The sequence below is a fragment of the Heptranchias perlo genome, chromosome 17 (genome assembly GCF_035084215.1).
Source record: "Heptranchias perlo isolate sHepPer1 chromosome 17, sHepPer1.hap1, whole genome shotgun sequence".
NCBI classification, from domain to species: domain Eukaryota; kingdom Metazoa; phylum Chordata; class Chondrichthyes; order Hexanchiformes; family Hexanchidae; genus Heptranchias; species Heptranchias perlo.
In genome coordinates this window covers 20,659,302-20,686,115 of record NC_090341.1, presented here as the reverse complement: position 1 = coordinate 20,686,115, position 26,814 = coordinate 20,659,302, and the positions used below count along the sequence as shown (strand labels likewise).

Sequence of the window (26,814 nt, the reverse complement as noted above, 5' to 3'; positions counted from 1 at the left end):
GCAGACCTTGTGTCTGTAAGACAAAGGAAGCCAACATTCCACAGGAAATTATAAGTCTGACATCAGGCAAAGTACATGAAAAGGAAGAGAGTGGCGAAAGTAAACGTGAGTCCCTTAGAGGCTGAGACATGAGAAATTATAATGGGGAATAAGGAAATAGCAGGGATGTTAAACAAATATTTTGTATCTATCTTCACAATAGAGGACACACAAAAAATACCAGAAATAGTGGGGAACCAAGGGTCTAATGACAGAGAGGAACTGAAAGTAATTAATATTAGTAAAGAAAAAGTACTGGAGCAATTAATGTGTCTAAAAGCTAACAAATCCCCTGGACCCGATGGCCTACATCCTAGGGTTCTAAAAGAGGTGGCTGCAGAGAGAGTATAATGTGGGGAAATGTAAGGCTATTCACTTTTTGTTAGGAAGAGTAGAAATACAGAATATTTTTTAAATAGTGAGAAACTGTAAAATGTTGATGTTCAGAGGGATTTGGGTGTCATTGTACAAGAAGCACGGAAAGTTAACATGTAGGTACAGCAAGTAATTAGGAAGGGCAAATGGTATGTTGGCCTTTATTGCAAGGGGGTTGGAGTACAAGAGTAAGGAAGTCTTGCTGCAATTGTACAGGGCTTTGGTGAGACCACACCTGGAATACTGTGTCTTTTTGGTCTCCTTACCTAAGGAAGGTTATATTTGCCTTCGAGGCAATTCAACTAAGGTTCACTAAATGGATTCCTGGGATCAGAGGGTTGTCCTATGAGGAGAGATTGAGTAGAATGGACCTTTCCTCTGGAGTTTAGAAGAATGAAAGGTGATTTCATTGAAATATATAATATTCTGAGGGGGCTTGACAGGGTAAATGCTAAGAGGGTGTTTTCCCTGGCTGGAGACTCTGGAACTAGGGGGCATAGTCTCAGGATAAGGGGTCAGCCATTTAGGACTGAGATGAAGAGAAATTTCTTCACTCAGAGGATTGTGAATTTTTGGAATTCTCTACCCCAGAGTGCTGTGGATGCTTAGTCGTTGAGTATATTTAAGGCTGAGATCGATAGATTTTTGGACTCTAAGGGAATCAAGAGATATGGGGATCTGGTGGCACAGTGGAGTTGAGGTCAAAGATCAGCCTTGATCTTATTGAATGGCGCAGCAGGCTCGAAGGGTCGTATGGCCTACTCCTGCTCCTATTTCTTATGTTCTTAAAATGATTGGGAAATTGCAGAGGCAGTAGAAGTATGAAACGGACACATTGGAGACCAGTTGTCAGAAGCAGATAACAAGAAGTCCAAGGCATAATCAAAGCTCAGGACAGCGCCACAGACTAATCCTGTTATGTTAATTGCAGGAGCTTTGTTCAGATAATTGGATAACCTTTATGATTGGCATATACGGGATGAGACATCTTAAATGTCTGCATCCGAACAATCCAAATATACAAAGATACGGGCATGTCTCTCCCCCATAAGCTAGATAGAATTGACAAAAAGTTAACGCCATAGAATGGATATCTGAAAGGTGTCTGGCACAATGGGCACCCTGGGGTGGGGGGATGATAATCAGGATGGATGACATCATGGGGCTAATATTGTAAAGCTACTAGAAGCAAATATGCTTCAGAAAGATAAGAACTGGGGCACTGTTCCACTGAAAGTTAGAAGCAGCTCCTTGGTACTGGCGAAGGCCCACACACCCTATGAACCAGGTCTGATCACCCTGACGTTTCCTAGGGACAAACAGGTTGTACCATCCTTCTTTATTTGATATAACTGTATTAGAATGTTATATAAATACTTGTTTGGTATAACTGCAGTAGAACGTTGTTCTTGTGTCTAATAAAGCTTGCATGTTCGGTCATACTCGAGCCTGAATCATTGTGGAAGTTATTACGAAGGATTAACAACCCTTGGTAGCATTAATAACATATTTCCAACATTTCTGGGAGGTGAAAATGTTTGCTGAAGGTATGATAATGAGATGCTTATGGCTGGTAGATGATAAAGTACCCACATCGCTCTGACAGCATAGGCAGCGCAGGCCCAAACATTTATCTAGTGTGTTATGAAATCCAGGATGGAAAAATGCACAAAATTTCAAAGCAGTTGCAATTTAATTTTTTTTTGATGGACCTGATATATATGAAATGAAAATGTTTAAAAACAACAGTATGTTTGAAAAATCACTATCATGAGTCAGAGTTTTAATATGAATCACAGTTAATGTTCATCTTACTACCTTGTGCTAGCTGTGCAACACTGAATTTTAGTAATTCAGGGCACTTTACCTTCATAATATCTATCCATAAATGATTGGTTTGTGCACAAATGTACACTGAAAAACTGATTTCTGAGTATTTGAATTGGATATATAGACTTGAAAAGGAAAGATTTCAAGGCTATGGGAAAAGAGCAGGGGAGTGGGACTAATTGGATAGCTTTTTCAAGAACCAGCACAGGCATAATGGACCGAATGGCCGCCTCCTGTGCTGTAAGATTCTATGAATACTTCAGAACCCAAAGATTGCCAACCATTTGCACATGGTTGCAAAGAGCACATAATGCAGTAAAATCCTGATGGCTTGAAAGAACGTAAAGAATGAAACTAATGAATAACTTTTAATGCAGTTATATGAATTATGAACTCCTAGTCATAAAATTTAATCTTTTTGACCATTTGTCACCTTCTCCTCTCGTAAGAAGCATTGTTTGTTGCTGTGTACAGTTCCATAGGTACTAGTCACCTCCAATACCTTGTCCAAGCAGAAATTCTTCAAGTGTAAGCCTAGACAGTGAGTGTTAGCAAACCAATCGAGGTCACAACAGCCAAGCCTAATCCTGCCCTCATAAGGCAAGCGCACACAGAGTCAGGAGCAGGAACCTTGCATAATTTCCTCCAGTTGAGGCCAACTGTAGCACCCATAACTATCTCGTTGATTATATTTTTGTAGATAAATGTAACTGTTTTCTTTAAGTTTACACCTACATTAGATTGAGAAATTTATGAACTATTCTACTGTACACAAAACTGTAGCAGCAAAATATGATCTATACAGAGTACCTTCTATTACTTTGAAGTGAGGACTATCCTGCAGCTGTACGAACAGAAGTGTACGAACAGAAGTATATGGACAGCTACATTTTTGGAGTAAACAGGAGACCAACCAGAATCACTTGCTTAAAAACTGTTAAATCTTTAACAACTTCCAGTTGTGATGACGAGTCATTGACCTGAAATGTTTACTCTTTCTTTCTACAAAGATGTTACCTGACTTGCTGAGTATTTCCAGTATTTTCTGTTTTTATTTCAGATTTCCTAGCATCTGCCGTATTTTGCTTTTGACTAACCTGGATTGTTGTGTCCTGCAGGGGTGGATGATGGAGAAGATATCCCTCGAGAAATGCTTATAGGAATTTATGAACGAATCCGCAAAAGGGAACTCAAGACCAATGAGGATCATGTGTCCCAGGTTCAGAAGGTCGAGAAGTTGATTGTAGGAAAAAAACCAGTAAGTTCACATGCATTCAAGCTGTGGCAGAGAATAATGCTGGGCTGAGTTGCTATTTGAGTAATAGTGGGTTTGGGAGCGAAGGGTAACGGTTTAGATGAAGTCACTCGGAAGAAAAGGTGGCATGAATATAAATATTCTCAGTACAGGTCTGAACCATGGGTGTTAGACTTTTAATCCAAAAACATTCCATTTGTATCAGCACATTGTTCTGCAATTGGTCAGTTTTTGGAAATAACTTAGTTATTTTCCATGAAAGACAATTCCCTATTTAAATTAAACATTGCAACTATGGTTCTGAAAATTCGATTAATGATGCATACTAATCTGCTGTACTCTGTCAGTGAGTACAATGTCTGCACTAAGACAGTCGTGATCAGTTCACTATGGATATGGTTTGCTCATAGTAGTGTGTGGTTACAAAATTATGTTGCACAAAAGCATGTTGCATCTTTTTAATCCAGTAGAAAGAGTTTTTAAGCTTTCTTTAATGGTACTCTGGTTTTCTTGCACAGCACTGCAATTCAGAAGATTATATATTTGAACAAAAACCTCAAACTCTCTTAAGTAAGATATTACATTAGAGATGTACAGTGCAACACCTCTCCTACTCTTATGACCTTTTTGGTAAAAATTGCCAAGTTAGTTTCAAAAAAAAATAGTATGGAACACTGGCCAATAGACCATTCATTCCAGCAGACTGTAGTTTGTGCATGTGTTCACTCTTTTTAATTTCCTGAGAGAGGGAATCAAGACAGTAAAACTTCAAAGATAACTCTGGGATTGTACAAGATTCAAGTAACTTGTTTTGACCAATAATCTAACATCTTCAACATGCACCCTAGTACTTAATTAAATTATTAATAATTGCAAGTCACACTCAAGGGGCCATAACTAAACATCTCGTGCAGGTAATGGAATTGTCAACCTTGTACAGCAGATTGTTCTCTTCTGTGGATGAAATGGAGTAGTATTATGGATAGTAGACATGAAGCTTTATTCTATAACTCATGTAACAGCTGACCTGAGAGTGACTGATGCTGACACTCGGTGAAAAATTTAAAATGTTCATTCTGCAACACTGAAATTGCTCACTCAGCAGAAAAATGCTTACAAATCATATTTATACTTAAGCTACATTAACTTATGGCAGAAGTGTAAGAGGCCATAAGATGTTACCAAGAGGAAAATGCAAGCAGAGTCTTGAAACTTGAGACCTGAGAATCTTCACCGCAACCTGCTAAAATCCCAGATTTGAAAATTCTGTGAGGGAACTGGACTAGAATAATGGAGTGTCAGTCAGACCTGGCATTATTTACGTTTTATACAGTATTCAGCTTATTAACACCTAATAAAAGATCTACTGTCCCATTAAATTTATAATGGTACATAAATTAAGGTGATTAAACTGGAGAAAAAACTTCTGCTAAAATGCAGGTTTAGTGAATTAAACAATAATTTGAACAACAACATTGCTATGTTATAAATCATTTCGTTGCTTTTTTTATTTAAATAATTCCATTTAATTTACATGTAAATTAAAGTAGTACATGCTGCTCACTTCAACTTGAACCAGAGAGGAACTGTATAGTAGGGATGGGAGTCAGTGGCTTGCCTCATTGTCTTTCCCTTCATCCCTTTAACTGAGTTATATTTGTGGGCAAATTCTAAAAGCCATTTCCTTCTTTCTTTTAAATGTGGATATATTGCTCTTCTAAATTCTTAATTGATGCAGTAAATCACATTAATTTCTATTACAACAATTTGGAGATTTCCTTTAACTGAGAGTACCATGGTACATAGTTGCATTTAAGCGGAAGCTAGATAAACACATGAGAGAGAAAGGAATAGAAGGATATGCTGAGAGGGTTAGATGAAGAGAGATGGGAGGAGGCTCGTGTGGAGTATAAACACCGGCATGGACCAGTTAAGCCGAATGGCCTGTTTCTGTACTGTAATTCTATGATTCTATACATTTTAAAAAGCATTTGGACAGTTACATGGGTAAGATGGGTATAGAGGGATCTGAGCCAAGTGCAGGCAATTGGGACTAGCTTAGTGGTATAAACTGGGCGACATGGACATGTTGGGCCGAAGGGCCTGTTTCCATGTTGTAACCTTCTATGATTCTATGTTCTGATTTCCCAATTGCCATAATTGGTGGCACTGGAGTGGAACCTGCTATTAGGGCTAAGAAATTGGATGAAGATTGCTCTTTGTGCCCATTGTGCATTTCACATCACCTTTCAGTTGGCCTGGAGTGTTCTTGATCAAAATGGGCTCGAGCTTCATTTTACCATGAAATCAATAGAAATTATATGCAAATTATCAGCAGTATGATTCCACAACTTTCTCAGTGTATAACACACCCCCACCAGGATCTCCAAGATTAATTGTAGCCTGTTGCATATTGCACATTGCACAACCTTGCCATTCAGAATGCCCAACAATGGAGTTGTGCAGGATGTAGTGATAGCTCATCTGCAGCTTAGGGCAAAGTGAGATCTTGATAATCAGGAAGATGTTTCTGCTGTAATACTATTCGAACCATTCACTGGCTCTCATTAAGGAAATCATCTTTCCATGACACCATTGGTAGAAGTGACCACTGCATAGTCCTTGTGGAGACCAAGTCCAGTCTTCACACTGAGGACAAGCTCCATTCTGTTGTGTGGCATTACCGCTGTGCTAAATGGGATAGATTAACAGATCTAGAAGTTCAAAACCGGGCATGCATGAGTTGCTGTGGGCCATCAGCAGCAGCAAAATTGTATACCACCGCAATCTGTAGTCCCATGGTCCGGCATATCCTTCACTCCTTCATCACCATCAAGCCAGATGACCAACCCTGGTTCAATGAGGAGTGTAGAAGAGTATGCTGGCCACAGCACCAGGCATACCTGAAAATGAGGTGCCAACCTGTGAAGCTGCAACATTTGAATGCTAAACAGCAGAAGCAGCATGCTATAGACAAAGCTAAGCAATCCCACAACCAACAGATCATGCCAAAGCTCTGCAGTCCTGCCACATCCAGTCTTGAATGGTGGCGGACAATTAAGTAACTAACAGGAGGAGAAGGGTCCATGATCATCCCCATCCTCAATAATGGTGGAGTCCAGTGTGAGAGTGCAAAAGGCAAGGCTGAAGCATTTGCAAAGATCTTCATCCAGAAGTGCCGAGTGGGTGATTCTTCTGAGGTCCCCACCATCATATGCCAGTCTTCAGCCAATTCGATTCGCTCCACATGATATCAAAAAACCGCACTGGACACACCAAAGGTGTTGGATCTTGACAATATTCCTTAAAAATATATTTGTATCTGTGCTTGCTATAGAAGGAGTGAGTGATGCTGAGAGTTGCTGACTATTTCAGCAGTACTGGGATCTGTAGTGGCTCTTATGTTTCTCTTCTATGACTTTCAATGAACCTATGTTAGAATGCTGGCTGCAAGACACTCCTTCAGACACAGGTTACATCGCCAATAAGGTGCGTCATGGTGGTGTCCTGGAATGTATGCATGAGTGAGTAAGAGGAAAAAGAATGATGAGAAAAGGGTGGGATTTTAACCCTTCAACTTCAGGGATTCCTCCAAATTCTGCTGGGCCCACTCTGCTATATTCTCAAGCCCCAGGATGTTGAGCATGGTCTGTTCGACTTGATTAGGTTTGCTCCCATTTATTATGCGCCGTCTTGTCCCGCTAGCAAAGAAGTTATATTGATTTCTTGGAAGTTTGAAGAGTGCATAGGAGACACTCGACTTTCAACCAGGCATTCCAACTATGCATGAGTAAATGAATATGAATTATGAAGGTAAAGTGTGTTGTACGATTGGTTCCTGTTCTCACTTTTCCAAATTTTTGAACAGTTCCATTTTAAAATGGCAATGAAGTGTGCCCTGTTGGAGTAGGGGCACGCATGTAAAGCTGGCAAAGCAGTGTTTACAGAGGTCTTCGCATTCAGCTACAATCATGGTATAATGGGGTGAGATGAAACCATTTTGGATATGCACAATTTTCCCATCTACTTTGCAGAGTAAAATACTGGCTTGCCTTACTTTGGCAGATTTCCTGAAACTTATTAACCTTTTTCCTCATTTTTGCCCATGTCCTTTGGCTGTTCAACACATCTTCTGCCAAGCATTTGTGTACTTCTGGTTTGAAGGTGTACTGGGATCCCAAACGGGGAAATCCATGATTGCTGCACTTTTAGCAGAAGCACCTCCAAAACAGCATCTGAAAATAAAAATATTACATGTTGTTATCAGCCAATTCCAGTTTTCAGTCCAGCACAATGCAATTACTCCTTTAAATAACATCTGCAACCTTGAAGAGCTGTAGCTGCCAGCTATTTCCTGCTCTCATCTGCAGGCTCATCCAATCTTGGAAAATCCCATGAGTTGGGCCTGGTGTGATGTTGGCAAGTATTAAGTATCCTGCCATTTTAACACTAGGACAGGAAAAAGGGTCTTTGTAAGTTTAATCTTAATACTGAAGGATGCAAAACATTATTTTCCTGGACTCAAGGGAGCTAGATACACTGAATACCCTGCATGTTAAATGTTAACTAAATAGGATTTGCCGGTAATTTAAATATATCTGTTGGACATTTTATCCCTCTTTTGCTACTTAATTTCTTGCTTTGAATATGATAATTTAGTTCACGTGGGCTAATGGTAATATTATAGATGAAATCTGCAAGTAATATACCTAAAATTCCTTTTTAGAAACAAGAAAGGAAAGCTATGAGTGAGCTACACTCATTTCAGTCATCATCTTCAGGAGAGGAAGATTGAAAATTGGAGGAAACAAAAAAAAAAGTAGCCCTGTTAAGCTTGGAATCATTTTTAACGAGTACCCTGGAGTGTTCAATGCAGTTAGACTAAATTGCACCCAGTAGACAAATCTATGATGCATCATTTCTTCTTTTTGTTTTGTCCAGAATTAGTCTTAAAGCACCACATACTTTGTTGTGATTTGAAATCCTGTGTTTCTCTTTGAAGTTTAATGGACTGTATATGTCTTTCCACTGTAGATTGGATCTCTGCATCATGGACTTGGTTGTGTAGGTATTTCTTTTCATTGAATTTATCTATAGCATAGACAGTACATATTTAGAATAACCTACTTCAACACCACAGGTACAATGGAAATGCGTAGGTCTTGTATTCTGAGAATGCAGTGACCATGTTCATTTTTAGAAATGTTAAATGTTGAGGCAAAATAATTTTCTGCACACTTCATGATAGTGACACACTGAACCCCCTCCCCCCCCCCCCCCATTCTGCTGATGAGAGAGATCACAGTAGCTATATAAACTCTTCGCTATTGGTATGAAATCAAGTTTGCTAATTTGTTCATGGAATGTGGGCAATGCTGGCAAGGCAGCATTTATTGTTCATCCTTAGTTGCCTTGAAAAGGTGGTGTTGGACTCTTGAACTACTGCTGTTTCACTCCTGTACAAACTCTTTCCAAGCAAGCTCATTAGTTGCAAATAAATATTGTGTAGACAACATGCAGGCTGCACATTTAAACTGCTAAAAATAAATTAATATGACTTCCCTGTAACATTTGTTTGCTAACCATTTGAATTCTGGCTCATTTAGCAGGGTAATAGTTAATAAACATCATTATAATTGCAGAAACCTTTATAGATGAGTGTTGCAATGGATTTTGTTGCTATGTTAATTTACTAGCTCACGGTAAGGTAATGGAACAAACTGAAAAATGCATCACTCGGATAGTAACAAATCAAAAGCCAATGAGCACACCTTCTGATGTCTGCAATGTCTTATCCATTCATTATTTTATATAATTATGTATCTGGTTACAGCAGCATAGTGGATATGTTACTGAACTAGTAATCCAGAGGCCTGGACCAATAATCCAGAGACATGAGTTCAAATCCTGCCACAGCAGCTGGGGAATTTAAATTAAATTTAAATTAAATCTGTAATAAAAAAAAACTAGTATTAGTACTGGTGGCCATGAAACGACCGGATTGGCGTAAAAACCTATTTGGTTCACCAATGCCCTTTAGGGAAGGAAACCTGCCGTCCTTACCCGGTCTGGCCTATATGTGACTCCAGACCCACAGCAATGTGGTTGATTCATAATCACCCTCTGAAATGACCGAGCAAGCCACTCAGTTGTACAATCATCTACAGTGGCTGCAGAAAGTCACAATAAGAATAAAACCGGATGGACCACCTTGAATCGGACATGACAAAGGCAAACCAAGCCCAGTTGACCCTGCAAAGTCCTCCTCACAAACATCTGGGGACTTGTGCCAAAACTGGGAGAGCTGTCCCACAGACGAATCAAGCAACAGCCTGACATAGCCATCCTCACAGAATCATACCTTTCAGCCAATATCCCAGACTCTTCCATCACCATCCCTGGGTCTGTCCTGCCGATGTCCTCATTGTGAAGACGGGACTTCGTCTTGATGGACATTGAAGTGCCCTACCCAGAGTACATACTCTGAGGTGGTGGTACAGTGGTATACAGTCAGGAGGGAGTGGCCCAGGGAGTCCTCAACATTGACTCCGGACCCCATGAAATCTCATGGCATCAGGTCAAGGGCAAGGAAACCTCCTGCTGATTACCACATACCGCCCTTCCTAAGCTGATGAATCAGTCGTCCTCCATGTTGAACACCACTTGGAGGAAGCACTGAGGGTAGCAAGGGCACAGAATGTACTCTGGGTGGGGGACTTCAATGTCCATCAAGACAAAGTCCCGTCTTCACACTGAGGACACCATCCAATGTGTTGTGTGGCACGACCACCTTGCTAAATGGGATAGATTCACAGCAGCTCTAGCAGCTCAAAATTGGGCATCCATGAGGCGCTGTGGCCATCGGCATCAGCAGAATTGTATTCCAGCACAATCTGTAACCTCATGGCACGGCATACTCCTCACTCTACCATTACCAACAAGCCAGGGGATCAACCCTAGTTCAATGAGGAGTGTAGAAGACCTTGCCAGAAGCAGCACCAAGCGTACCTAAAAATGAGGTGTCAATCTGGTGAAGCTACAACTCAGGACTACATGCATGCTGAACAGTGAAAGCAACATGCTATAGACAGAGCTAAGCGATTTCACAACCAACGGATCAGATCAAAGCTCTGCAGTCCTGCCACATCCAGTCGTGAATGGTGGTGGACAATTAAACAACTAACGGGAGGAGAAGGCTCAGTGAACATCCTCATCCTCTATGATGGCAGAATCCAGCACGCGAGTGCAAAAGACAAGGCTGAAGCGTTTGCAACCATCTTAACCAGAAGTGCCGAGTGGATGATCCATCTCTGCCTCCTCCCGATATCCCCACCATCACAGAAGCCAGTCTTCAGCCTATTCGATTCACTCCACGTGATATCAAGAAATGGCTGAGTGCACTGGATACAGCAAAAGCTATAGGCCTTAACAACATCCCGGCTGCAGCGCTGAAGACTTGTGCTCCAGAACTAGCCGCACCTTTAGCCCAGCTGTTCCAGTACAGCTACAACACTGGCATCTACCTGACAATGTGGAAAATTGCCCAGGTATGTCCTGTCCACAAAAAGCAGGACAAATCCAATCCGACCAATTAGCGCCCTATCGGTCTACACTCAATCATCAGCAAAGTGATGGAAGGTGTCGTCGACAGCGCTATCAAGCGGCACTTACTCACCAATAAGCTGCTCACCGTTGCTCAGTTTGGGTTCCGCCAAGACCACTCGGCTCCAAATCCCATTACAGCCTTTGTTCAAACCTGGACAAAAGAGCTGAATTCCAGAGGTGAGGTGAGAGTGACTGCCCTTGACATCAAGGCAGCATTTGACCGAGTGTGGCACCAAGGAGCCCTAGTAAAATTGAAGTCAGTGGGAATCGTGAAAAATCTCTCGTGGCTGGAGTCATACCTAGCACAAAGGAAGATGGTAGTGGTTGTTGGAGGCTGATCCTCTCAGCCCCAGGACATTGCTGCAGGAGTTCCTCAGGACAGTGTCCTCGGCCCATCCATCTTCAGCTGCTTTATCAATGACCTTGCCTCCATCATAAGGTCAGAAATGGGGACATTCGCTGATGATTGGACAGTGTTCAGTTCCATTCACAACCCCTCAAATAATGAAGCCGCCTGTGCCCGCATGCAGCAAGAACTGGACAACATCCAGGCTTGGGCTGATAAGTGGCAAGTAATATTCGCACCAGACAAGTGCCAGGCAATGACCATCTCCAACAAGAGAGAGTCCAACCACTTCCCCATGACATTCAATGGCATTACCATCGCCAAATCCCCCACCATCAACATCCTGGGGGTCAACATTGACCAGAAACTTAACTGGACCAGCCACATAAATACTGTGGCTACAAGAGCAGGTCAGAGGCTGGGTATTCTGCGGTGAGTGACTCACTTCCTGACTCCCCAAAGCCTTTCCACCATCTACAAGGCACAAGTCAGGAGTGTGATGGAATACTCTCCACTTGCCTGGATGAGTGCCGCTCCAACAACACTCAAGCTCCAACAAAATTCAAGAAGCTCAATACCATACAGGACAAAACAGCCCTCTTGATTTTCACCCCATCCACCACCCTAAACATTCACTCCCTTCACCACCGGCGCACCATGGCTACAGTGTGTACCATCTACAGGATGCACTGCAGCACCTTGCAGCTTCTTCGACAGCACCTCCCAAACCTGTGACCTTTACCACTCAGAAGGGCAAGGGTAGCGGGCACATGGGAACAACAACACCACCTGCACGTTCCCCCTTTAAGTCACACACCATCCTGACTTTGAAATATATCACCTTTCCTTCATCGTCGCTGGGTCAAAATCCTGGAACTCCCTACCTAACAGCACTATGGGAGAACCTTCACCACATGGACTGCAGCGGTTCAAGAAGGCGGCTCACCACCACCACCACCTCAAGGGCAATTAGGGATGAGCAATAAATGCTGGCCTTGTCAGTGACACCCACATCCCATGAACAAATAAAAAAAAATCTACCAGACACCCCTACTTTTTTAGTTTTCATTAGTGAAAAATGTTGGGCATTGCGAGTGTGTAGGTGAAGACAATTCTTGAACATTGTATCAAATGTCAGACATTTTGCTTTGTATTTATATAGCACTTTTCCTACTCTGTCAAAGATTAGCCTCCTTTTGCATCTAATTGTTGAAAGCTGCGATAGGTTAATTAAATTTCGGATGCAAATCGATACGGTCCTAATATTTGGAATACTTCCCATTTATGTAGCAGTTGAACAAATGAGGAAAAATATTGCATTGTCTATCAAGTGTTGTATTCGTCATTATATGAAAAATATTGATTTTTCCAATACAGAACAGTCTCTCCTCATTTGTTTTTGTTACCAGGCATGGCTTGGAAATGTTTTATTTAATGTTTCATCACTCAATTGCTTGGTGTCTTATCCTCTAGGCAAAGATGCAAGGATGAGGCATTTATATATAACAGTGAGGACAGATCTGATTGCACATGATACAAAATTAAAGCAGCAGATTCCCATTTAATGGGATGATATAAATTCCTTTTTGATCATGGGGGTCAAAATTCTTTCAAAGAATGTGGAAGAACTTGCATGTAGTTTATAATGAACCATTTTTGAAAGATAGCAAAAATATATAGAAATAGGAAATTTGTTTTCAGCAAAAAGGAAAGTATAATTGATATCTGAAAGTTGACAGATTGATATGGTTAACATATTTTCTAACTCTAAAACTAAATCTAGACAATAAATTTGGTGTAATTGAAAGTTTTTATGGCAACAAGGTTCCATCCCAGTTTTTTAATATTTAAGTTTTAAACATGCCCATAACACCTTGATAAATTTATAAACATAGTGCCTATGAGACAAACCATAATAAAATTAGTTACCTGCAGGTCACCTGCATGACATCTACTCTTCATTGTGACTATGTGAATAGTATTGAATATCCCTTTGCTGATCTTTGCCATTTCAGGTACTTTCCCTACCCCATCGAAGATTGGTCTGCTACTGCCGATTATTTGAGGTTCCAGATCCCAACAAACCACAGAAACTTGGTTTACACCAGCGAGAAATCTTCTTATTTAATGACCTACTTGTGGTATGTAATCATTTAACTTGACTAAAAAAATCCAACTGGATGCTGATATTTGCCAGTGCATCACTCCTATTAATCATGGAACTGTTGCTTAGTGCAATACAATATGAAGATATGTTCCCCTTCAGATGATTCTGAGGCCTCATTCTGCTAATCTTCAGCTGTCTCACTTGCACAATCCTCTATGATTTGTATTGGAATAAATCAACACTGCTCAAATATTATGATTCAAATCAATTATACTTTTAGATGGAGATTGATAATTTTTTATGTTTCTAAATGGATGTCCATCATCATCTAAGATTGACAGATAGCTTTGCAAACCCAATGTGAACAAATAGAGCAGCTTCACAAATTTTGAAACTTCCAACATATAATTGAGAAGTAAAGCAAATTTCTCACCCGTGGCCCATTCCTTGATTTTTGACTTTATTTATTTGAAGAAAATTGTGGTGAAATGCTTACATTTATTCAGTTTTAGTGGAATATATAAAATTTAGAGAGCTGAGCTCTGATAAAAGTTGATTCCATCCTATCCGAGGAAATGGGGATGCACAGTTAAGTGTCCTGGAGAATGTAAAGCAGCAGATAGCAAAGTTATTTTAATGGAAGAGTTCAACCAACCAAATATAAATTGGGAAACCCCCAAATGGTTTAAAGCCAGAGTTGGTAAATGTAATGCACGACTGCTTCATGACACAGTGCTTAATGGAAGCCACGAGAGGCGGTGCTCATCTTTGCCTGTGTCATTTACAAATACCAGATAATGTACAGAAATGGAAGTTGTAGCACTCCTGGCGGACAGTGATCAAGTTTAGCATGATCTGGGACTTAGATATACTGAAGACCAGGAGTTAGGTCAACTTTGAAAGGCTAAATTCAAAGAAATGAGGGAAGAATGAAAGTGAATGGATTAAATGAGGAAGTTCGTCAACACTTTCGTGGAGAAAAATGGAACCCTTTTAAAGGACAAATATAAACCTAAGATCAGCAAGCTTAGATCAATAAACATTTATTTCAGATCAATTAACAAGTAAATTAGATGTGCAATAAAGAGGAAAAAATGACCTACAAGTCTTGCAGGAAGAAAGTGGATGGGGGTTACTCGAACAAATATAGGAACATGCAGAAATTTATCAAAAGGATAATCAGAGGGACATAGAGACCCAGAGAAATGCATAGCTACAGAGACAAAACATGACGGCAAAGAATTCTTTCAGCACTACAAAAACAAAGAAGGCTTAGAAAAGAGGTGAGAACATTAAAAGATACAAATGACCTTGAAGGGTGAGCATAAAATAGTAAACATTCTGAACGATTGCCTATGCCCTCCGATCACTTTGGTAGTTTTTTTTTTCATTTTTTTCTGCTTTTGATTGCTAGGTTCCTGCATGTTCAGTTATGAATTGTTGCTGTTATAATGAATGTGAAATCTGAGCCAATCAGTTGCAAGTATTTGTACATGATATGCTTGATATCTGAAGTATACAATACAAAACAAGCGCTAGGTGAAAGTCCTTTTTCATATATTCGCTGGTCACAGTGAGTTGGTAGATATGGTGTTTTATGCTATGTGATGTACAATATATTTTCAGAGTCACTGATTATGGTGATTGTAATAAAAATGCCATTTCAATTATTCAAAGTATAATGGAATTGTTCATTGTGTTTTCTGGTTCAAATTACTGAAACTATTCCAGTGCGTAAGCACATGCAACTCGCTACCAGACGCTCCCCTCCTTTCTCTCTTGATTTGGTATCTCATGGATGGTGAAGCCTAGCATAGAGATTGTAAGCATCAGTTGGGACAAATAGTTTCTCCCCTAACAAAGTCAGGCATTTGCTTAGGAACCCTGAATATAGTGACGATCCGGATTCTTTCTCCTCAGTCTGGTTCAGTAAAAACTGAAGTCGAATACATTTTAAAGTTCATCACAACTTTAATAGCAGGGTTCTTAGTCTGCAGCATTGATTTGGACTCCTGATAGAGTCCCTCTATGCTGGCAGAGCAAGAACAAGAAACATACAGAAATCCACACGTTTTTATACAAATCAATAGGGGTTGGAACATATTTAACGAGGGTCAACACCAATCATAAGCTGGGCATAGGTTGCCATGCGAGGTTACATTATTTCCGGCTGATCATGCTGCTGTTAGACATCAAAGGGGATACTTCCTCACCTTCCAACCTGGAATGTTCTTCCCTATTCCTTCTGTTCCTTATCTCCCAACTTTGAATGTCTTTCAACTTTGGCTAAGCTCGTTACCTATATTGATCTGCCATAAACATGGAGACATTCAGACCAGTCCTTGAATCACATCAAAGACTCTACATTGATAAGACCATGCAAACCTGCTGACTACGCAAACATATGGCCCAGCAGGAGGCCAGGCCACCTGTACCAATCTCAGTTACTAACTAATTTACCCTTTCTAACCATTTTGCATTCTGCTTCTTTGCCACGTAGGCATTTTAACATTTTACCGAAAACTGACCACGTAGGGATTCTCATTAGAAGTCGCAATTTGTTGTGATGATCTGATAGAGCCCCTAGGTTTATGGTGCAGACCCTCTAGGGTCCACACAAGAGGTTAAATATCTATGTAAAATATGTACCACTATTAACTATTTTTACTTCCAAATATCAGCGGATTGCATTACTTATTAAAAATCTACTTTTTGTGCACATCGGAAGATTAGCTTTTTGTGATTGTCCGATTATAGATTTTAAAATAAGGCTTAGTTTGGTCTCCAAAAACACATTCAATAATAATGAACAGTAGAATGAGAAGAAGTGAGAGAATCCTTGCAATAAATGTATATATTGTTGAATTAATTTATTTTGATGCTTTTACAAGAGAAATACAATGAGTATTAGAATGTTTTAGTGTTGAAATTTTTCTTCCATATTCCACAGCTAACTAAACGATATTATGCCACGTTTTCCTTTCACTGCCCATAGCTTTGCCAGCTAATCAGAGCAGTGGTTTTAGAGAGACATATTTTTGTGCTTGGACAAAATTGAAATAAGAATCTGCTTTGCCTGAGATTGCTTCTGATGAACAATGAATTAACAAAAGCTGGTGACAATTAACTAATCTCCTGTTAGAAAGCAGTAATTAAAACCATTCTAATATTCATGTCAGATCTAATGCATATCTGGTTAAACATTTTGAAGAACTGTGTAATAATTTGTTACTCACAGCAGGTTGCTGTATCTATTTGTGAAGGTCACCAATTGTGCTTTCAATGCCTGCTGTGTTGTTTAAATACTTTAAACAATGGTGGGATAGTTAAATTATATGGAACATAAGTACCAAAATATTGAAATTAAGATTATTAGACTTTCACCATTATTTAAATCCAAGTTCCTGCAAAATATTATACTTAATACCTTTTGATTGTTTGCTGTCTGTTGATAATTTTTTTTTTTTTTTGATGATGAGAAACTCATACTGGCCAGTTTCCTAACTATAGCATCGCACTTTGCTCCAACACACTTTATCCAAATTCAGCAAAGATCAACTAAGGGACTTTTAAGTTAATCATAATTCTTGTGATGTGTTATTTTTAAGCGATTCTCACTTTTTAAGTTCAAGAATAATTATAAGGACCTCATAAAAATGGAACCATGTATTCTAAGAAGAGCATACTGGTATGAAACTGATATAATTACACCTTTGTTAGTATTATCCATTGTAGCTGTGTTGGTGGTATGACTGTTCATAAGTTTCTTTTGAAACCACTTCTATACTGGATAAAATGATTCATGAATACAGACTACATTAAACCTTGAAATCATCCTATTTGTCTGCAAAAATATATTTATTTATGAACTGAAGGAAATTTGGAAACAAAATTTCCTTATCTACTGCAAAACAGAGTAACAGCAAATAAGGGCAAGAATCTGTCAAACTAAACTTCTAGAATTTTAAGTAAAGCAAGGCAATTGGATTGGATGGCTTCCCAAACTGAATTCAGAGGAAATGTGTTTCAGCCTTTGCCAAGCTGCTCAATCAATTATTTCCGTCTGCATGGATGTAGAAGTACTAGCTGAATGGAAATATGCTATTATGTGGGTGCACGTTGCCAATACAAATCAAGTTCAAATAACTACCAACCAATATCATTATTCACCAGAGTAAGGTATTTGACAACTTAACCTGGTCGTGCACCATTTAGTCAAAAAATCAGATTAAATAATTGGATATTTGGTTCTGTTTTTGCAGTTTTGATTTGTCTTTTTCAACCATTAGATCAGAACGTATACACCTAATGCCAGGTTAAATTATTGTAGGTATAGAGCAAACAGCAAATGATCTGTACATCAGTACCTTTTCAGCTTCAATCAACAGGATATTTGGATCCTATTCAGGGTATCCTGCTCCTAAATCTTGTTTGGATGGAACTTGAGATAGATAGAAGAAAGAACTTAAATTTATATAACACCTTGTCATTTCCTCAAGGTCCCAAAGCGCTTCACAGCCAATGAATTACATTGGAAGTGCATAATGTTGTGTAAGCAAACATTGCAGCCAATTTGCACTTAGCAAGGTCCCACATATAGCAAATGAGATGAATGACCAGTTAATCTGTTTTTGGTGATGTTGATTGAAGAAGAAATGTTAGCCAGGACACCATCAGAACCTGTGATCTTCTTGGAATAGTGCCATGGAATCCCTTGCATTGACTTGAACCACAGGAACAGGTATTCAAGGGATGGCACTTCTGGCAGTGCAGCTGTCCACTGAAATATTAGCTTAGAGGATGTGTTCAAGTTCTGGGAAGAGGCCTGAACCAACAACTTTTGACTGAGGTTAGAGTGCAACCAATTGAGACAAATCAAGAATGGACATTCAAATTAGCTGTCTAGAATATCAGCAAAGTATTGAGCACAGTATGGGACAAAAACCTTTTTTTTGAAAAATAGATTTTCTTTTTCTCTTTTCCAGTCTCACTGGGCTACAAATTTTCCCTTCTCTGAGAAAATGAATTGGCACCTTTTCTCTGGGCTCTGTTGATCTATCTGCTAGGCAATCCACAAGGGAAAGCAGGGCCTCTTGTTCAAACTGAAAACATTTGAAATTGGATATTCTTAGTACATCATATTTAAAGGGGGGGGGTGTCATTTTTCAGAACAACTTGCATACTTCTGAGAGTAAATGTAACCTAAAACCATTGTTCTTGAGATAAAATTAGCAGTATGGTTTAAATGAGAAGTGTATAGTTTGGAGTGTGGTGTGGTGACAGTGAAGTGGAGCACCAAGCAATGTAGCGTAATACAACTAGCAGGATTCTTAACACAGCCAAGTCCCTGACATCAGCTGTGCTTGTGTGTGGAAGTATGGACTACAAATATAAGAGGATCTTGCACCTATTGCAGACCAATTATTGATGGCTTTCCTTTGTTTTTTCAGAGGTTCAATATAAATTTCCCCTTTTTGGGCTTGGTTTCATAGAGTCATAGAGTTATACAGCACGGATAGAGGCCCTTCGGCCCATCACGTCCGCGCCGGCCATCAAGCCCTGTCTACTCTAATCCCATATTCCAGCATTTGGTCCGTAGCCTTGTATGCTATGGCATTTCAAGTGCTCATCCAAATGCTTCTTGAATGTTGTGAGGGTTCCTGCCTCCACAACCCTTTCAGGCAGTGAGTTCCAGACTCCAACCACCCTCTGGGTGAAAAAGTTCTTTCTCAAATCCCCTCTAAACCTCCCGCCTTTTACCTTGAATCTATGCCCCCTTGTTATAGAACCCTCAACGAAGGGAAAAAGCTCCTTAGTATCCATCCTATCTGTGCCCCTCATAATTTTGTACACCTCAATCATGTCCCCCCTCAGCCTCCTCTGCTCCAAGGAAAACAAACCCAATCTTCCCAGTCTCTCTTCATAGCTGAAGCGCTCCAGCCCTGGTAACATCCTGGTGAATCTCCTCTGCACCCTCTCCAAAGTGATCACATCCTTCCTGTAGTGTGACGACCAGAACTGCACACAGTACTCCAGCTGTGGCCTAACCAGTGTTTTATACAGCTCCATCATAACCTCCTTGCTCTTATATTCTATGCCTCGGCTAATAAAGGCAAGTATCCCATATGCCTTCTTTACCACCTTATCTACCTGTTCCGCCGCCTTCAGGGATCTGTGAACTTGCACACCAAGATCCCTCTGACCCTCTGTCTTGCCCTAGGGTCCTCCCATTCATTGTGTATTCCCTTGCCTTGTTAGTCCCTCCAAAGTGCATCACCTCGCACTTTTCCGGGTTAAATTCCATTTGCCACTGTTCCGCCCATCTGACCAACCCATCTATATCGTCCTGCAGACTGAGGCTATCCTCCTCGCTATTTACCACCCTACCAATTTTTGTATCATCAGCGAACTTATTGATCATACCTTTTACATTCATATCCAAGTCGTTAATGTAGACCACAAACAGCAAGGGACCCAGCACCTTTTCATTTAGTTTGTTTTTTAATCCATTGGTATGATATGTTGGCATTTTCCATCCTATTTGGATTCATGATATCTTTTGGGTCTGTCTTCACTATGAGCAATGAGTGAATTTGCTTTCCAGATGAGTATCTCTATTTTGCCTTTCGTTTGATAAATTTCAGTGTTGTTTTTGAAAAGTATTATTTTAGAGAATTTTTTTTTAAAGTTTGTTTCTCAAAAAAATCAAAAACTGAAAATTCAAATGATTTGCTAAAGTTCAGTAGTAGGATTTATGTTTTGCAATGACCATTTTGAAGGGTTTAGCTGACAGGAAATAAATCTTTGAGCAAATTTTGCACTTCAGGAATTACAATTTGCAATACATTTGGTGATCAAAATTTTACATCAATCTTCAATGATTTCCAAAATCTTATACCTCCTATCAATATTTCGATCACTAGGGAATTTTATGACTACTCTTCATTACTGTCTGTGGAATGACATCAGTAGCATAATTTCTGATATTGATTTTCTTCTTGATTTGATGACAGATGAAAGTTTCATCATAAGAAAACCAGAAGTGTGTGTTTGTACAAACCTAATCTGTAAATGGACTTTTGACCATTAGCACAGTTCAAGTGCATGTAAACATTTTAAGTGAGGAATGCAAGGACATAATTTAAAAGTACTGACTAATATGTTTTCAAATTATTGAGGACATCTGAAAGTTCAACATAAATAAACATTTCTAGTTATGAAATCTTTGCTTCATAGAATGAGGTAAGGATCTGAGACTCTGCCGATTCAGTAGCCAACATGTTACAGCCATATTGAAATCATGTTTGCCATTTAAGTTCTGCATTATCTGTTTGTAACCTCAAACCTTATTTGTCCAGGTTACAAAGATCTTTCAAAAGAAGAAAAATTCAGTGACCTACAGCTTCCGGCAATCTTTTTCCTTGTACGGGATGCAAGTTATTCTCTTTGAAAATCAGTGTAAGGATTCAAGAAACTTTCAGTCTACATTTTCAAATATTTTAAATATATAAATAAAACCTTATAGAAAGCATTACAACTCTTGTAATAGATAGCAAATCTTCTAATATAAAAAATATTGCTTTGTTTTTCTTCTTAGATTACCCAAATGGAATCCGACTTACTTCAGCTATTCCAGGTGCTGACATCAAAGTCCTTATTAATTTCAATGCCCCCAACCCACAAGATCGTAAAAAATTCACTGATGACTTAAGAGAGTCTATTGCAGAAGTTCAAGAGATGGAAAAGTACAGAATAGAATGTAAGTTCAAAATAGTATGAAGTAGTCTTGAACCTCTATGTATAGTTATTACTTCAAGGTGTGAACTTTAATAGATTTGGTTTCAACTCGCAATTCAGCCTTGGCTATCAGTTTACTATCTGAGGTATTTAATATTGAAAGTTCCATTGAAACATGAATACTGAAATTTTACAAAACTAAAACAATCAAACTCTTCAATGATATCTCTTGTATTAATCTAACAAAGTTGCTCATTCTCATCCTGCACTATAAGGAAATATAATTCAACATTTTATCTTCAGCCGAACTAGAAAAACAGAAAGGAGTTGTACGCCCAAGTATGTCTCAGAGTTCAGGCCTGAAAAAGGAATCTGGTAATGGCACATTAAGCAGGGCCAGTCTGGATGACAGTTATACCACTGGGGAGGGATTGAAGAGGAGCGCACTAAGTAGTTCCCTCAGGGACCTCTCAGAAGCAGGTAAGAAGCCAGCTATTTCTTGTGATTTTTGTTTTTATGTGCTGTATAGCTAAATATAATTCTGCTGTCACTTCACCAGGTGAAAATGAGGAAAGAGACTGTTCTGCAATCTAACAGATGTTGAAGTACAAAACATCATCTTTGATTTACCTTTTTAAAACTGTAGAATGTCACATCCAGAACACACATTTGCAATCTGTTCCAGGTTTATTCCAAGAATGATCCAGTACATTTCTTAATTTCCAACCTTTGAAATTGTGTATTAACTTTATTAATGTTGCATTTAGGCTTTTTAATAATCTATAGCAAATTTGGTACTCACATGTTGTGAACAGCATCAAAGAATGCCTGATCTATATTGTGAAATAATTTACGTTGATATAGTTAATAATCAGTACTGTCTTGCCATTTTGTTATGGGAAATATTAAGCTGTTATTTCAAGTGCACTCATATTGCATATTCATTTGAGGAATGTAAGCTTTGATTAGAGTAAACCATTTAAGTCTAGTATTGTTGGACGATGAAAAACTCATAACTACGCTCTGCAGCATCTTAATCTGACAATTAGGGTGTATGTATGTTAAATAAAATTATTTGAGAATTCAGATATTAAAAGCTGTTGAAGTGGTCAGAACTATAAACTGTAACATCCCTGTTGTCAGGTTAACATGTCGTATGATCTAATCAGTCAGGTAATGTTCTGCTTGGAATGGATCACATTTAGGGTGGAAAGATCCTGTGTAATGTATCTGAATGGGAATTCTCTGTTATATGCTTGGATCAAGTATATGTTCGACCATTCTCAAGTGTATTGTTTGTGTTTAATGTGGGGTATGGCAGTGTGCAATGGCAATCCCAAATCAAAGTGAGATCCAGGAAAAAAGTTTAGTTGTTGCAGCTTGCTTAGTAATGTTTGGTCTCAAGTCTGTTTGTTTCTTCTCTTTTAAAGTTGATTTTAATTATGGATGTTGCACAGTTATTTTCTCATGTGATATATACTTGTACTCTAAAAGATATTGATATATTGTTAAGTCTTAATGAAACTCTAAATTAACTACTTTCCCAAATTATTGGGGGATCTCAATTCTCCTGCCTTTTAGAAACTTTCATTCTCTGAAAAGATTCAACCACTTCTGCTGTTAAACAAAAACGTTAACACAGAATGTTCAGCTCTACACATCCTACATTTCAATTAAACATGCCATATTTAGGCAAGGTCATTGGTTACAAGATGGGATTTGCAGCTCTTTAAAAGAGACTCTCATCTTTCACCGTCTGACCTGGGTTCTGCAGGTTTCTTATTAGCCATTGTTCTCTCCCAGAGTAGAAAAATGAAATCCACTAGAGGTCCAGTTTTTCACAGAGCAATGGATGCTGCTTTAAAAAATTCAGTGCAAGACCACATTAAGGAAGAGTTTAGTGATGTGTTCATTCTGCTGCCTTTACTTATCCACAAATGCTGGTAAAGCTCGTCATTTATGTAGATTCCATTGGCAATTAAATAGCCATTACCCATGTTGCTGATGTTTTCTTTTTTCTTTTTACGTCTGCAGTATATGTTTTTATACAATATACACCCTTATTTGTATGAATTCTAAACAAAAAAGAACATTTTAAAACTATAGCATTAATTGTTTGAATTATTTCTTTTTGAAATGCTAAGTTTTCTCAATCAACAATGAGATGTAACAATGATGCATTGTTACTTTTAGGTTAATTTTTTGAATAATTAGATACCCTGAAGCCATCCCCCCTTAATATGCTGCTCATTTTCCTTCAAGTTTGCCTGCTGGTTCCCGATTAGACGTGCTCAGCTTGTACTGTGTACAGAGACCCTTTAATGTGCATTGGGTACAAGGATGTGGCCCCTGGGTTAATTCTCAGTTTCTAATCTTTGGTATTGCATGTCCTGGGCAGGCAAGCGTGGGCGCCGCAGCAGTGCAGGATCGCTAGACAGCAATATGGAAGTAAGTAGGAAGCAATTGATCTGTAGCTGGATGTATAATGTATATTTTTTAAAGCATTTGTTTTGCATCCTTTTGCTTTCTTCCAATACGTAACCTGCCTGCCATATAGAATATGCATGCGTGAACTGCTTGCCATGTGCACCTAATGCTCGCGCGCACAGTCAGGCTTCTTGTCAAGGCACACCATTGTTGATGGAATAAGATGAATGTGATTCTGCTGGCAGCGATGAGTCTGAAGCTTTTGAAATCATCAGCATGTGTAATGCTGAATAAATTAATGTGTGCCATGTTATAACATTGGAACATGGACTCGGTTTATTATTTTGCTTCGTATGAGCTGCACTTATACTTTCTCCTTTGCTTTTTATTGACTATCAGTTTGCAGAATAACACTTGAGATTCTCAGTCAGGGTTTTGAGTTCTTAAGTTGTTAAAAACTTTTTTTTGTGAAAGCACGATTGTGCTTTTGTTGAAAGCATTGTATGGAAACGCATAGAAAAACTGGATAGAGTAGATGAACTGAGTGTGGATTTCATGAAAATTCATTCATTTTCCAAGCATTTCCCCCCCCCCCCCCCCGCTCCAAGTTCATGTATTGCCCATGCATGCTTACAATGTAATGGCATTAGGATTAACAGACTTGCTACTTTAACATAAAAATGCCAGTAATTATGTATACAATTTTTTATTTCTCTCAAAACCTTTTTTTTTCTTATTGTCTTCACTGATTTTTGTCTGTGCAAGTGTCCTTGTTGTGATAGTCTTGTACATTCTGAAAGGTGGTATTGAAATCTGTTTCTATTTGTAATGGCTGGTGGCACCTGAAGTGAACAAATTAGACCGTATGCACAAATAAGATGCCAAAGGAAAAACAATGTTTGGGTTCATTTTGTTTAAATGTCTGTTTGTGTTTGTGGAAGAGTTGATGGATAAAGAAAAATATTTACAAATTCACTATGACAACTACTGAATTTTGAGATAATATAGAGATGGCTTCTCGTTGAGTCTGTAGCACACTGGATTCATCCTTTGTAATTTTGCAACTATAATCGAGGATATATTTGGGCACAGCAAATGGTAATAAAGACAGTGTGTGACAGCACAGAATCCCACACTTGAAAGCCCTTTAGTCAATCTATTAATCAAAAGTTAGGAAAAATGTTTGAGAATGCTGATTTTTTTTTTTCTGTTCTTTTAAATGTATATCAAGTAGTTGACATGTAGCCAGTAGCTCCAAAGCTCGAGTATTGGAATCTTGACTAGATATTCATACTTGGGAATCCCCTGGAGATTGAGTTTCACAATATTCTCATTCAAGACATAAGGAAGGAAGGATGAAAGGAACTGAGTTTCTGGTGGAAGAGGAGAAGTTGGTCCCTTAAACAGTGCTCCTGCTCCCATCTTGAAGGGTCAACAAAAGGGAATTCTGGCTGGAAAATGCCATCCAGATCATCCTGTTCTCCTGACTGAAGCTAATGAGGAAATCTTCGGGTATGAAGATAGGGGGATAACTACGGAATAAAAGTGCACAATCTTAAAAAATGTTTTAACTGAAACTGAAAAATAACTTAAATGCATTTATTGTGAAGGTCATATTTCATATCTCAAATCCTGTAAAGCAGTAAAAAGCAGTACAGAATGCTGACAATCATGGTTATATTTTTTTCCACTGGACGAAGAGCAATTATGTGCTTAAATATTTTGCTTCTGTAAAAACTTTCCTAATTGTAATACCCTAACAACCATTTTGTTTTTATAACATGCATATTTGAAATTTTTGTAGATCATTGTCCTTTGTAACTTTATTCATTTTAACTGGTATCCTGGCTTGTAACCAACCAAAGCCACAAAGTACCGTCGATGCATGCTGTGACACAATTGTCATAATTTGATAAACAGAATATTTTTGGAATCCAATATCTTTTTTAAATTGAAAATCCCATCATTTGCATTATTGGTTGCATGTTCCTTACCAAGTTGAGGGTAGGTGCACTTAAGAGCCCAGAGTGGAAAATCACTCATTTTTCAACAAATCCTTAGTTTGCCAAGACTGGTGGCAAAATATTATTGCAATGTATTTCTACTCTAAAGATTTTCTGTGGCCATTCAGTCAGTAGATCACTGCACTCTCAGACTGCTTTGAAAATCAAGCTTAATTAATGAACTTTGCCAGATCGCTACCAAGACATGAGACAATAACCTACATTTATATAACAGTTATCATAGAAAATGTAGCAAAGCACTTTACAGAACAGCAAGAATAAAACAGATGAAGGGAATGGATGACGCGCCATCATTGGAGACTTGGGAATGATAACTGAAAGCTTAATCGAAAAGATGACTTTTTGAAAAGGTTTTTGAAGGAGGGAAAAGTGGAGGGATTAAGTGAGAGGAAATTCCAGAGGGCAGGGCAACTGAATGCTCTGTCACCAATGGTGAGGTAAAAGAAGGATAGATTGCGTAAATGGCTCGAGTCACAGGAAATCGAACCCTGCACTATTTAGATAAGGCCTGTTCCCCACCCAATAGGCAACAGTGCTGTATTTTAATTCATCACACTGTTGTCATGATATTGAGGATTCCTCAATTCAACTAATTTTCAAACTATCCTTATGCAATTGACTTTTAGCTGTTGAATTAGGTGTTGATTTTAAGATGTGTTGACAATGGCTACTGATTATAGTTCACTTGCTCAATGTTTCTTAATATCAAGAAATCCACTGGTCAGTTATTTCAAAACTTCTGTGCAACAAACCCAAGTATGTAGTCCGCAGGAAGTGTGGGTTAGCGATGGATCATGCATCCTAAGTGATATCTAAATTCAAAACTTAAACTGCTGATTCAAAGGGATTAGGTAAATGTCTGTATTCATGAAGGTTGCAGTTACAGCTGCAGATTTGAAGAGTGTGGTGTATAAATGAAAGCTTTAACTCAAGATCATCATGTTATTTAAACTCTCCTGCTTTCAGAAGATTCTGGCAACATCATGGATGAAGACATTTGCTCTAATCATAGTTAGGAGTTTCTGTTCATTCAAAATGCACATTTAGCAGGATTTCATTGTAGGTTACC

The 26,814-nt window shown here is 38.8% G+C and overlaps 1 protein-coding gene across 5 annotated transcripts in view; it reads left to right on the top strand.

Moving 5' to 3' along the window:
• iqsec1b (IQ motif and Sec7 domain ArfGEF 1b) overlaps positions 1-26,814 on the top strand; it is a 471,503-nt gene that overhangs the window by 440,221 nt on the left and 4,468 nt on the right. For 3 of the 5 annotated variants that reach the window (XM_067998690.1, XM_067998693.1, XM_067998692.1), the window contains 7 exons: positions 3,363-3,502; positions 8,534-8,563; positions 13,466-13,591; positions 20,916-21,015; positions 21,155-21,316; positions 21,598-21,774; positions 23,693-23,742. In XM_067998690.1, coding sequence (XP_067854791.1) covers positions 3,363-3,502; positions 8,534-8,563; positions 13,466-13,591; positions 20,916-21,015; positions 21,155-21,316; positions 21,598-21,774; positions 23,693-23,742 — 785 coding nt within the window. The remainder of the gene's footprint in view (positions 1-3,362; positions 3,503-8,533; positions 8,564-13,465; positions 13,592-20,915; positions 21,016-21,154; positions 21,317-21,597; positions 21,775-23,692; positions 23,743-26,814) is intronic. The other 2 variants (XM_067998691.1, XM_067998694.1) reach the window with 2 other exon arrangements.